Source organism: Rattus norvegicus, chromosome 4, assembly GCF_036323735.1.
Source record: "Rattus norvegicus strain BN/NHsdMcwi chromosome 4, GRCr8, whole genome shotgun sequence".
In the NCBI taxonomy this organism is placed as follows: Eukaryota; Metazoa; Chordata; class Mammalia; order Rodentia; family Muridae; genus Rattus; species Rattus norvegicus.
The window spans coordinates 13,932,538-13,946,727 of NC_086022.1; the positions used below are offsets into that span (position 1 = coordinate 13,932,538).

Here is a 14,190-nt window from a genome sequence, read left to right on the forward strand (position 1 = left end):
GAAAAAACAAAGTTCTTCAAAAGAGGCAGGAAAATGGAGCAGTTGAGAGGGGCCTCTGGCAACTGTTCTACACACAGGCTCTCTCTCTCTCTCTCTCTCTCTCTCTCTCTCTCTCTCTCTCTCTCTCTCTCTTACACACACACACAGAGACAGAGAGACAGAGACAGAGAGGGACAGAGACAGAGGCAGGTTGGATGATAGTTATGATATACCTGTCAGATATGTCTCCCTGGGGACACACACCCAAAAGTGTGTTACCATCTTCTGTGAGAGCTTATTCCAACTGTTGAACGTTTCCTTCAGAATGTGCCATGCGATGTACAAGAAAACCTCACAGACTTAATCAACATCTTCCCAACCATTTTATACCAATGAGTGCTTCTAACTTTTAAAACTGGCTGCTTTTTTTTTTAAGTGACTAAGATCATCTCCAGGCATCTAGAAGTCGGGTGAATTGCCCACAGGCCCCAGGAGAAATGGGGGAGGTGAGTTAGCTGCAGTGGAACTCTGAACAATTAAGAGAGGCACAAGAGCCACTCCCTTTGGCTCCAGTCAGTCTCCCTCTTATCAGAACATCCTGCACTATCTGCCTGTCAGTGGGCATCACCTGGCTAGAAAGAAAGTATCCGTTTATATCCAAAACATCTAACAAACCCTCAGAACTCAACTGAGAGTTTGTTCATAATTGACAAACATTAGTAATAATTGATATGTATTCTATCATATTAATATGCAAAGGTTACACGTTAGTAAAATGGAATGTTGTACATGGATGAAAAGAATAAATGACTAAAACATGTAACAAAAAAAAAAAGTATCCGTTTGAGCACGACCATTGTTCGCACTGCCTGGCAGCCTCTTTCTCTGGAGTCCCACCTCCCATCCTTCTGTGTCCTGTAATCTGAACTTATCTAATCCTTTTGGAGGAGAGGGCGATTGCTACATGTTATGCTCCGTTTGTTTACAGAGAGGTCCTTCTCTATAAAAGCTCAGTGACTAGCAGCCAAATAGCTTAAGTGACGTTCTGAGTTGATAGCAGAGCGCGTCTAACTTGGTGTGAGAGTCTATCCCTGAGTCCAGGAACTATGCTGAGAAAACAAGCTCAGGACTGGAGAAACCGGAGGACAGAAACTTCCTTTACTGCATTTTGTCATTGTGAAGATAGGCAGAGGAAAGCAGGTGGCCGGGACAAAACACCTAAAAACAGCCTGGAGCAGGTGCTAAGAACACAGGCATTCCGAAATAGCTTTAATTGCCAACATAACCCTGAAAACTCAGCTAGACAAACAAGGTGGGGGAGTTAGCCACTTAGAAACCCACAAAGATTTCTCAAACGCCCCTCTAATAAATGTGTCACAACACCTTATGTCAAGAAACCCCAGGTTTGTTCTAATGAAACCAGCTTTTCTGTAAAAATAAATAACGAGATTCAGAAATATACTGTTCGCGATAACAAGCCCAGTTGAGACAGTGGCTGAGAGGCTGTAGAGATTAACCCAGAAATATTAACAAACCAGGAAATCATGTGAATGTGCCATCTAGGACAACATGTTTGCCACATGCTGGTGGACGCAACGTGGCGGAAAACACCGTGACGCTTTTGGAACCTTAAACACGCACGAGCTGTGAACTTCTCAAGGAAATGGTGTTGGGAGAGGTGTGTTGATTGGAACAAAGAGAACAGAACCTTCCCATCCCTTACCCTCTGGCCTCCCTAGAAGCCTAGAGACCAGTAACAGAGGTGGCTTGGTTTAACAGAGGTACCTTGATAGGAGATGGGAAACCCACAGGAAGATGAAGACAGAAAGGGCTGCCACCCAGCGTGGACCACAGAGAGGTGGCCATAATGCGAGCAGAGCTTGTCAGCATTACCAAAGGAAAAGAAGGGTTTTCACAACTCAGGGTGGCTTAGATACCAAGGCTTTGCTCTCGTTCTCTGTTACTCAAAGTCACACATAAAAACAGATGCTTCTTAAAAAGCATTTCTTGATTTTGAAACACTCTTGCAAGACATCACAAATAAAGCCAAGGATCCTGATTCCCGATGTATTTTGTCCCCAGAATTCCCTGAAATGCCGATGTGGGCTGTCCTTTATATTTTAGTGCTTCCAACAGGAGCGGCTCGGTTCACTTTTCCCTTTATAAGATGACTTCAGAGTGCATCAGAGAAGCACTTCCGTAAATGGAAGGACTCCGCTCACCAAATTCCCTTCTTCCCAACCCCCAGCTGAATAAGAGCATTAGGAAGGGGAACAGCAGACCCAGTGCCCCTGGCCTTCAGCTAATCTCATGTAACTCAGAAGCAATCAAGTGAGCTTGTGCTGTGAACGGCTACTGTTACAGTGCGGCTACCCATGCTTTTCTCCCGTTACTTTGCTTCAGCTTAAGGCAGCCGAATAGATATCATTCAGTACTGTGAGGTTAGAAAGGCATTCAGTTCCAGGCTAGAACAGAAACGAGTGACTGTAGCATAAACAAAGGTAGAAGCTGATTTGCCATTTCTAGCCGTCCTGACATAGACGGCCCAGGCTGGGGAACAGTTAACAAGGCTTCTGGAGGTGCTCTCTGCCTCGCTGCTTCCAAGTCTCAGCAGAAAGGACCCCATCCACAAGGAGGCTGCAGGGTTTCCACTAGATGAGACCGGCCAGGCTAGAGAGGAAGTCTACAGGAGGAGAGGGCAAAAGGATATGAAAGGATATGGCAGCCAAGTTCCCCCTTGTCTGAGAGGAGTTGGGAGAGGGGAAACCGTGATCAGAATATATTGTGTGAAAAAAATAGTTTCAGTTTTTAAAAAAAGAAAGAAAACCACTTGAAAGCCAGATAAGCAAATCGACCCTCCTCCTCCCTGGGAAGCCAGAGTGGTGCACACAGTGTGACCATCACTGAAAGGGGCTCCTCCTCTTGCATCTAATGGGTGAAGACCCAGCAGTGCACATAGTGTGACTATGGTTGAGAGGTGGGGAGAGAAAGGAGACTGGCTTTTTACCTGCATTTGCTGCGTTTGTTCTCTGTGTCTTTCAGGGTTGCTAAAAATCTTAAACCTAACACTTTACACTTTCAGAGTGGCATGTTGTGCCTTGGGACATGTAAAAAAGTCATGGTTTTAGATCTTCCACATCACAATGTCACTACATAATGACTGAGAGCTCATGGTTTAGCAAATGGGTGTAAGAAATTTGATTTCACGTTGCAATGGTTCCTAAGGTAATCAAAAGCAGGGTTTTGGCGTCCATCAATGCTGGGTTCTCATTGAGACCTCACCATTGACCATTTACCCCCCTTTCCGTGTCCATTAAAAAGAAATAACTGTCCTCATTTCCCAGGATCACTGTAAGCAGGACTCTAGGGAAGAAAATGTAGGCTCAGTCTTAGGACTTGGTTGAGACTCAGCAAAGGATCAGCGCCATTCTTAATCACGAGCGCGCTGAAGCACTGTTTCTTAGCTCCATTGACAAGGCCAGCAGGAGCGAATACGACCTCTACTGAACATTCTAGACATTGAAGCTATTCTGTTCCCTTTCAGCATTCTCCGCTCAGGTGAAAAGTCTTAGTTTAAAAACTGTGAGACAGTACTTAGTATTCATTGTTGGAGAAAGTCTGTGTCTGATAACCTTGACTCTAAGTCCATAATGAGCTTCTAGATGAACATAGTCCACTTCTTAAAGAATGCCTTCTGAGGAAGCGCAGACGTTCTTCTGCATGCATGCGTTACCAGAGAAGATTGTCGGACGGTGCCAGGCCTGCTTCCGAGTGCAAGACACATTCGCTGGCAGGTAATCTGAGTGCAGTTGGCACTCGCGTGGCCTACAGTGACCCATGTCACTGAAGCGCGAAGGTGTCTATAGTTTAATCCTGGATAGATTACAAATCCCTTGAGTTCTTTTTTTTTTCTTCTAAAAATGATAATGACTTTGTCTTCCTTCAAACAACTTAACACTGTAGTTACAGGGTACCGATATAACAACCAAAATAATGAATTTGACTAACTTGGGGCACAAAGATTAAAAATATTACAACATTTTTAATATTGAGTTCATGAGCATTAAAAATATTTCGTGAAATCTTCCACTGCTACAACATTCTAGTCTATTTATTGTCTTTATGTACTATTTTGTGGATAACATTAATACTTAATGAATATGCTTTAAAATACTCTTATCACCTTCATCAATATTTGCAATGCAGATGGTATCTACTGGGTACCCATTCTAACGTACATACGCTTTCCCAATTCTCCCTAGGTAGGCTCTGAGATCACCTCCAACTTATAATATCAGTAATCATTTAATATTCACGTTTTTATAAAATTGCCTTTGAATTTAGAATCGTTTCATTGAGATAGATTCCAGCTGCCAAGATTAATGCAAGTGATGCATGAGTTCTCAGTGTCAGGTACATCTGGCAAACTGTATGCATTAGCGTTACTTTAAAGGTCTTCTTTGGTTTAAATTGAATTTCTTAGACTTACTGAAACCTGTTCTACAGCTCAGCTGAGTTTAAACAAGTGAAAGGAAACTGTATGAGCTGAGAACAAGAACTCACTCCATGTTCTCTGACACAGCGCCTGAAGGATTATCCAATTTCCACCTTGCTTCTTTCAGTTTTACGGGAGATTCGAAACTTGCCTCGAGCATGCGCTATGTGGAAACACAGTCCATGCAGATTGGAGCGTCCTATATGATTCAGTTCAGCCTGGTGATGGGGTGTGGCCAGAAGTACACTCCTCACATGGACAACCAGGTGAAGCTGGAGTATTCCACCAACCACGGGCTCACGTGGCACCTTGTACAAGACGTATGTATGGCTTCTCTCAAGCACGTGATCAATACCATTTCCTGTAGTTGAAAAGAAACAATATTATATAACCTTGACGCCAAGTTAGAAATCTCACAAAGAGACCACTCCCCAGTAGTATCAGATACCAAATAGAAATTAGAAATAGAAAAAGAGGAACCTAAGACTGGATGCTGTTGGTAGTGTGTTTTGAAAATTATTTCTCTAGCGCTCCTCCTCTGAAGACATGGTTCTTCTTCCACCGTGGCACGTTTCCATCTGTTCTTTTCCTATCCATGGGTAGACCATGAGATGTACCATAAGGGATGTGGTACCTCCAGGCCTCAGAAACACACAAAAAGAACTACAATCTAATTTTTAGAATAAATTTATTTTACATAACACAGACATAAACACACACACACACACACACACACACACACACACACACAAACACCAATATTCTGACAGCACAGTAAGTGCAAAGATATTATGATATGTAAGATAAATTTTATAAATGCTCATTGTATTGGATCAAAATTGATCCTCATCCATTTCTACTGGTGCTGAAGACTGAAAGATGTTTAATTCTATGATGACATCTCAGCTGTAGTTTCTTCCCAAATGTTTTTAGCTTCACAAAGGGAAAAATGATGAATTTTGTCCCTAGTACCAGAGCTAAAATCATGGCATTGGCTTTCTCGAAGGTCGTGTTCTCTTGCAGTGGGAGGTGAAGCACATGCAGTGGGCAAACAGAAGCTGAGTTTGGCTCCTTCCTCTCTTTCAGGAGTGCCTTCCCAGTATGCCAAGTTGCCAGGAATTTACATCGGCCAGCATTTACCACGCCAGTGAGTTCACACAGTGGAGAAGAGTGACCGTCATCCTTCCCCAGAAAACATGGTGAGAAACGGCACCTTAAATGTGGCCTCGCTTCGTTCTTGCTCTGGGTTAGCACGAGTGTGAGGAGAAGGTCTGCAGGCTTCTAAGATCATTTCCTCCCTACCCAGAAGCCCCGGGACGGCTCTTACACCCAGGGTTGCAGACAGGGAAGCTAATGAGAAGTATGAAAATGTGTTTTCCCAGTGTCAGCTGCTTCTGGACCCGAAATTTTGTTTTTGTGGCAGAGCTACAGTGAGCCCACTTCTTTAGGCTTGACATTCAAAACAAAGCAAGCGATGCAAGGAGTCTAGGAACCACGGAGTTTGGATTGCAAATTTCTTCTCTCTCACTGCTAGCCCTACTTTTTATACCAAAAGCCTAAGGCACAGGTTCTTCTCCCAGTCACACTTTTTTATTTGTAACAATAGAAATCGTGCCTCAGAGGATGAGGCCAAAGTAAACAAGGAAGAAAGAACAGTTGAGAAGAGGAAAGAAAAAACAGTATTTTTTCCCCCAGACATTATGTTTTTTTTTCATCTTAGCATGTTCAGTCAAAACACTCAACATCTGTACCTTCATTATTATTAATAATTATTATTGTTGTTGTTGTTATTATTATTCAGTGCTGTGGATAAAATTTTTATTTCTTTATTTTTTCCATTTTTTTAAATTGGGTATTTCTTATTTACATTTCAAATGTTATTCCCTTTCCAGGTTTCCTGTCCATCAACCTCCTATCCCCTCCCCCTCCCCTTCTATAAGAGTGTTCCCCTCCCCACCTACCCCCTCTTACCACCACCACCCCCGACAGTCCCCTGCACTGGGGGTCCAACCCTGGCAGAACCAAGGGCTTCCCCTTCCACTGGTGCCCAACAAGGCCACTCTCTGCTTCTTAAGCAGTTGGAGCCCACAGTCAGTCCATGTATAGTCTTTGGGTAGTGGTTTAGTCCCTGGAAGCTCTGGTTGGTTGGCATTGCTGTTCATATGGGGTCTCGAGCCCCTTCAAGCTCTTCGAGTTCTTTCTCTAATTCCCCCCAAGGAACAAGGGGGTCCTGTTCTCAGTTCAGTGGTTTGCTGCTAGCATTCGCCTCTGTATTTGACATGCTCTGGCTGTGTCTCTCAGGAGAGATCTGTCTCTGGTCCCTTTCAGCATGCACTTCTTAGCTTCATCCATCTTATCTAGTTTTGGTGGCTGTATATGTATGGGCCACATGTGGGGCAGGCTCTGAATGGCCGTTCCTTCTGTCTCTGCTCTAAACTTTTATGGATAACATTTAAAGCCTTTCCTTAGCCTCAGCTTGGACAAAGACAAAAGGCCTGGAACTAGAAACTGGATCTGAATTCTCAGTAAAACTACTCTAGTGATCAGCCAGGCGCGTGCTCCTTACCAACGCCACCTCTTCGAGGCAGAATCCTGTCAATGTATGGACCGTTTTAATTAGTTTATGTTAAAGGTTTCTTATGGTCCTGGAATTCTAGGGTTTTCAGATATTTGGAGAAGAGAAAGTGTAAACAGGATGAGCACTGTGTTTTTCTGTGACGTCTGCTTCTGGTGCCTCTTTTATGAAGAGAAAATGACTAAACAAATTTTTCTCCATTGATTCACATACAAAAGTTAGATGCCTCACAGAGTCACAACTCCTGTTGACTGAATGCCGGTGCTGTGTGAGAATGGCGCCTTGATTGTTTTTCCAGGGCATCATTTATGTCAGTTGGAAGAAAATGCTGAAAATTTGATTTCCACGAGTTTTTTTTTAATGTCCCACTGTGAGCCATTTCCAAGATATTCTGCCGATGCTTTGTATAATAAGTTCTTGCTTTCTTTAATATTCTACTCTTTTGTGTCGACTGCTGAGAAAGTAATCAAGGTTTTTATTTAATTTCAATGACATTCCAAGCATGTATTTCAATGAAAGATCTGTAAAACAGCACTCAAACAGTCGAAGCTCTGATCACTCCGAGTGCAAGCTCCTGAGGGCTTTCTGGTCTTCATGGCTGAAAAAAAACCACTGAGTGATTTTATTCATTGGTATGTGTGGTTCAAGTTCAAAATGACAGTGCTAAGATAACACTGATAGTGTGTGGAGAGATGTCTTTTTACTCCTAGAAACGTTCTGCCCCATCATTGTCTTTGATTTTTATGTGGTGAGTGTTTGGCTGTATGTGTGTCTTTTGTGCCACATGTGTGCCTCGTGCTTTCAGAAGCCAAAGATGGCATTAGGTCCCCTGGATCTGAATTTACTGACGTGGGTGCTGGGAATCAAACCCAGGACCTCTGGAAGAGCAACCCGTGCTCCTAACCACTGAGCCATCTCTCCAGCCCTGGGCCAGCATTCTCATTTATTATAGTTTAGGTAATATCCAAAAAGTATTTTCCTATCAGAAAACAAACCAACCTTTATATATTGTCCGATGTTGTGCTACACTCACTTCTTAGTGAGTCAATCACTAAACTTAATGAATTAGTTAAGTTCATCACTGAACTTATTGTTACTAATAGTCAGGAAAGGTTAACCCTCATCCGTGTTAATTGGACACCTGACGGGGAATGTAGTGACCTGGACACTCAGGAGAGTGCCTGTCCTATGTTAGATGTCTTCATGGACTGTTAGAAATTACATGGAACTTAAATGTAAAGTGCATCAGGGAATTAAAGAAGGAGTACACTGTAACACATATATATATATGTATGACAGGAAAACAGAAGAACCTCTTTGGGGCACAAAGGAGCCAAGTAAAAGAAGAAATAGGGAAGGGGAGGGTAGTGGAGGGCAATATGTGCAACAAAAACCTACATATATATATATATATATATATATATATACACATATATATATGTATACATATGCATACATATATGTTTGTGTGTGTAAATGCCATTTCAGAAACGTTATTTTCTATACCAAGTAAAAAAATGAATATATTATTTTCAAATAAAAAAATCATTCTTTAGGCGCATGCACTCTGTAATTCTGCTCTTCTGATTTTCTGTCAGACCTCTTGGAGGAGTGAAAATATTACTTTGGAAAACAAACAGCCTAGTATAGTACTTATTTCAGCATTCCCACTGACTCACAGTTAATCCAAATATTATTGCTACATGAAAAACGTTTTAAGCTGATTGTCGCTGTGTTTCTGAGTCCATGATGCGTAAGTCTCCACTCTAAAGACTGAACCTCCAGTCTCCTCAGCACCCCGGGTAATTTTTTTATTATGTCTATTTCAAGTCTTTGCAAGTAGCATTCCGATGGAGAAACAGGCAGATTGTTTTGAACGATGTTATGTCTCTGACCAAATCATTGTTCTGTTTTGATTCCAACACGTATGGAAATATACAGAGAACTTCAAAGCCAGCATGGTCCTTGCATTATCCCAGATACGTCGTTAGCTTTGGGAAACGCGTTCGATCGGATAACTGCCGCGTGGATAGCCGCTGGATACACCTGCTCGGCGAAATTACACTGTATAGGAGCTGAGCGTTCGCTACCCAGTGAAAATTAATTTCATTTTTACGAGGGACATTTGCATAAGAACAGGGCCTAATGAGACTCAAACAGCTGTCAGTTGCTGACTTCATAAACAAGTCAACACCTAAATCGGTGAATGAGTCGCAGAATAATTGAGCAAATGTAATTACAGGAACGCTAAAGGTGGAAAACACAATTTAGTCAGCCTTCGTTTACCTTGACTCTTAGGGGTCTAGGAGCACCGAGAAATGAGTGGATGCCACTGTGCTTTGGTCTTGAAGTTCATGAGAGGGAAAGTTGCATTAAGACCCAAGTTTTGTTGCTTTTAGAAATGTATAGTTTGACGTTGGTGTTTTAAGTGCAAGTTAATATTCTATCGTGACCTCTTCGGAGAGGCTGGATGGATGGACAGACAGATGATAGAATAGATTGGCAGACGAAATATGTGTGTGGAGGACAGCCTTGCACAGTGCGAAGTGTGCAAATCAGTGCGATCACACACCTTCTTCATGAAACCCACTGGAGATGCCCTCACACGATTAATTTTTTTCTCACTAAAAATGAATCCAATCAATATCCAACCTCTTTTTTTTTCTGACTCTTCTCCTAGTTGACATCAATATGTAGAGTACATTTAAGTGAGGTAACTTTGAACTCTCCGTGGTAAATCCCTCTTGAAGAGTTTATGAGCACACGGATCTCTTCCTTGGGATGCGCACGTGTCTCTAAGAACATAAACTGGAAACCTAAGAAGGGCTCCCATTTTAGTACTGAAGGGAGAAAGCCTTTAAAACAATATTTCCATCTGTACTATAAAGACATCTAACTATGAGAAAAGTAAAGTCCGACTAGAGGAGTCAGACTCAGACTTAAAGGGATCCTACACATCAATTGCCCGCACCTTTTATTTGAGAAATGAGGCACTAGAAGCCTCTGCCAGCCCTGAGTGCTCACTAAAGATCACAGAGCTGCTGTGCTGCAAAGCTGGGGTCCAGGGAGTCTCACCCTGCCTCCTGGAGCATTCTTCAATCTATTGACACCTCTTGTAGCCTGTTTGACTCATCTTTAGGACACTATTTTGGGCACCTATTCATTCTATTTCTGTACAAGCTATTGAGATGAGTGCTGTCCTTATATCCAGAAGACCAGGGCCTGGTCAACTGGGACTCTGAATATGACTCAGATTATAATCAATTTTAGAACAGAGCAGTCTCCTTTTCATGGTGGCATGAGTCATCACGTCCCTGAGTTTTGTTTGTCCAATTTTATAAGGCATTATACTTGTCTTAGTCACTGTTCTATTGCTATGAAGAGACGTCATGACCAAGGCAAGTCTTATCAAAGAAAGCATTTAAGTGGGGCTGGCTTACAGTTTCAGAGGGCTAGCCCATTTTCATCATAGTGGGAACATGGCTGCACACAGTCAGCCAGGGTGCTAGAGAAGTAGTTGAGAGTTCTACATCCTGATCTGCAAGCAGCAGGAAGAGAGAGGCTCTGGGACAGGTGTGAGCTTTTGAAACCTTAAAGTGCACACCCAATGGCACACTTCCTCCAACAAAGTCATATCTGTTATTCCTTATCAAGTAGTGCCACTGCTGATGACCAAGCATAGGAGTATATGGGCCTCCAGGGCCATTCTTATTCAAGCCACCACAGTACTCTAGTGAGCTACTTTTGCTGAAGGCTTCTCCAAAAGGCAGTTGGTAACAGTACCATGAAAACCAAGTGGCTGTTAAGTTACAAGGGTAAGCCACTACCACAGAGATCTCTGTCTTGTTTCCATGGTAGGTACTGATATGCAAATAAACCCATTTACTTGGACGGTCCATGAACCCTGGAATCTCCTGCTACAAATAAAATCACCAACTATTATCAACAGATCATTGACGGAATAAACAAACAACAGCTTGGTCTGAATTGTAACAATCTGATGTGCACGATGGTGTGCTCAGTATGTGTAATTGGTGCAGGTTCTTACGCACAATTCAAAGACAGATCGAGTGCATCTGTACGTGTGCTAGGAGGTGCTGGGATTAACAAAGATAAACACACACAAGGATTCTGCAAACTTTATGTTATTTTGTTGTGTTGTTGTGTTATATTGTTCTGTTATACTGCTGTTGTTATTGTTGTGTTGTGTTGTTATATTGCTTTTGTGTTGTTATGTTGTGTTACAATATCGTTATGTAGTTATATTGCTATTGTGTTGTACTATGTTATATTGTTGAGTTGCTATATTGTATTGTTATATTACTGTTGTGTTGCTATTGTTATGTTGTATTATGTTGTGTTGTCATATTGTTATGTTGTTATATTGTTATTGTTGTATTGATGTATTGTGTTGTGTTGTTATATTGTTGTGTTGCTGTATTGCTGTTGTTGTGTTGTGTTGTATTGTGTTATGTTGTATTGTGTTGTGTTGTTGTGTTATTGTGTTGTTATAGTGCTGTTGTTGTGTTGCTATATTGTTGTGTTGTTACAGTACTATTGTTATGTTGTATTATATTGTTGGTGTTGTGTTGCTATTGTTGTTATTTTGTTGGATTGTATTGGATCGTTGTAATATTGTTGTGTTATGTTGTGTTGTTATTGTTGCTATGTTGTGGTGGTGGTGGTGATGGTGGTATTTTAGCACTTTGACCAAAAGAAATGTTCCATGGATCTCTGGAAAATCCTACTCATGAAGATTTCTCTGTAAATTTTTTTAAATGTTTTCAAGCAGTCACTGACTTTAAGCCTGTTTTTATGTGACCCTCGAAGGATCTCTAGACTCTGTCCTCAATGACCTGAGGCCCCGAGGGCTTGTGCTCACCTGTCCGCTAGTTAAGGTCAGCTGGCCCATGAAACCCAAGCGAGTGTGTGTTTCAGGAATGAGCTGTCCTCACGTGCAGATGATGTCCTTTCCAGTGTGTCTTCTCTACACCAAAACTGCATGCTAAGGGTTTGCTTTATGTTCTGAACCAAATGAAAGTCTTCCAATGGTGGCTGGCGTGATTGTTTTGAGAAATTCTACTACTCTAAGTGAAATATTTTGTATTCTCATCTGTGAAAATCATGCTTTGTTGCATAGGTAGCTTTTACTTTTGAATGTTCTTTATTTCTAGAATCGAATTTTTGAGTAACAGTAGAAAGTCTGGCCTTCTACTTTTCTTTAAAATGCTGCAACTAAATTAAAATTAAAGTATAATGTGGGTAGGTCCTTTTTCAACTCTCTTTCGTGATAGAATTGCTGAACTGCAAAATAATTGAGTGAAAATTAAGTCAAAGACAAATGCTGAGAACCCGAACAGACATTCTGGGGAGTTGGCTGTCAGAAGGTATTCTTGGTGACAAACACCGTAGTTCAACTGGTACTGCCTGCTTTGTCCCTAGGTCTGGGGCCACCCGCTTCCGTTGGAGTCAGAGCTATTACACAGCCCAGGATGAGTGGGCTTTAGACGACATTTACATTGGGCAGCAATGCCCCAACATGTGCAGTGGGCATGGCTCATGTGACCACGGCGTGTGCAGGTATGTGCTCCTGAGAGTGGGACCCACTCCTGTGTCTCAGGGTTTGTCTGTGGCTTCATCCCAGCAGTTCTTTTCCCAGTCCGCGCAAAGACTCAGGCATAACAAAATAGCCAAAAGCAAACGGGTCTCCCTTCTGCTCTTATTCCACACGTAAAACACGCTGCTACACTAACGTGAAGCCATGTATTCTGAACCTTTACCTCCAAACTCAAGACAAGTCCTGTGGGTTATTGAAGTCCTGCTGGAAGTTCCCATCCCCCACCCCACCACAATCCTCTTCAGTTAGACAAACACTGTAGCACTCTCTCCCGCACCACTCATGTCTGTGTGCACAGGGAGAAAGCGATTACACTTGAGTCCTTAAAGGCCCCAAATATATGTCATTTAATCAGAGAGGACTAAAGTATCACCAGCGTGACATGTTAGTTGAATAAATGACCCAACGTTTTTGATATTTTTAAAGCGATGGGGAATTCCCCCATCTCTTACACAACCATAAGCCGTGTGTCTTCCTCCATTCCTTCTTTATCTTGGATTCCACAGTCTTAACATAATACGTACAACTAAAGACTCTACCCGCTCTGAGGAATATAAAAGTACAGGAGATGGTGCCACATCACACGCACAGTAACGCTACAGAAAAATCTAGCACAAGGATGAGACCTGGGGCAACACGACGAAGCAGGGAAGCCATCACTGTGGTGCAGACGACTTGTTTACTGTGCACTCTTCACAGGTGTGACCAGGGATACCAGGGCACTGAATGCCACCCGGAAGCCGCACTTCCTTCCACGATTATGTCAGATTTTGAGAACCCGAGCAGTTGGGACTCAGACTGGCAAGAAGTTATTGGGGGAGAAGTTGTAAAACCTGAGCAAGGCTGTGGGGTCGTGTCTTCCGGGTCTTCTCTGTACTTCAGCAAGGTATGGCTGCGCCATCGGGGTAGTGACCGATTTAACGTGAGACTTGTTCACAGGCATCCCCATCTCCACAGGTACAAACAAAAGTGATTTCACTATTCCTCACGCCCCTTGCTTTTGACTGGACATAGCCATGTGCCTGTCCCTTTGGGACATTTGAGGAACTTTTGTTTTATTATCGGTTTCAGTTACTTTGAATCTAGGTTAAGTCGGTTTGAGTTCCCACTACTCCTTCTCTGTGCAGTGCCGGAGACTGATCTGATGGGCTCTGACATGGGAGGCAAGCGTCTACCACGGAGTGACCTCCCAGGTCCCCTCACCTGCTATGGTACTTGACTTAAATCCCATGGCTTTCCTACCACAGTGCTCTGCAGGCTTGTCTTGAGCATCCTTGACTGGAGCAGGTCCATCATCTGTCCGCACTCTGCCACCTTTGTAGAGTATGTGAGAGAGCAGATCCAGGGCGAGAGATGAACAGGGGTTAGGGATGCCACTGTACATGTGTAATCCCATCTGATCTACCACTTCCTAGCTCTACGACTGCAGGCACACTAATCATCTTTTTACTTAGCCTCCGCATCCATAAAGTGGAGACAATAAGAGGGTCTGCTTCACTAGCGTTCTAATGTAGATTTTATGTA

At 42.7% G+C, this 14,190-nt stretch overlaps 1 protein-coding gene across 4 annotated transcripts in view; it reads left to right on the plus strand.

Moving 5' to 3' along the window:
* Positions 1-14,190, plus strand: part of Reln (reelin) — a 426,762-nt gene that overhangs the window by 304,098 nt on the left and 108,474 nt on the right. For all 4 annotated transcript variants that reach the window (XM_039107060.2, XM_006235873.4, XM_039107062.2 and 1 more), the window contains exons 21-24: positions 4,602-4,794; positions 5,561-5,673; positions 12,492-12,629; positions 13,366-13,552. In XM_039107060.2, coding sequence (XP_038962988.1) covers positions 4,602-4,794; positions 5,561-5,673; positions 12,492-12,629; positions 13,366-13,552 — 631 coding nt within the window. The remainder of the gene's footprint in view (positions 1-4,601; positions 4,795-5,560; positions 5,674-12,491; positions 12,630-13,365; positions 13,553-14,190) is intronic.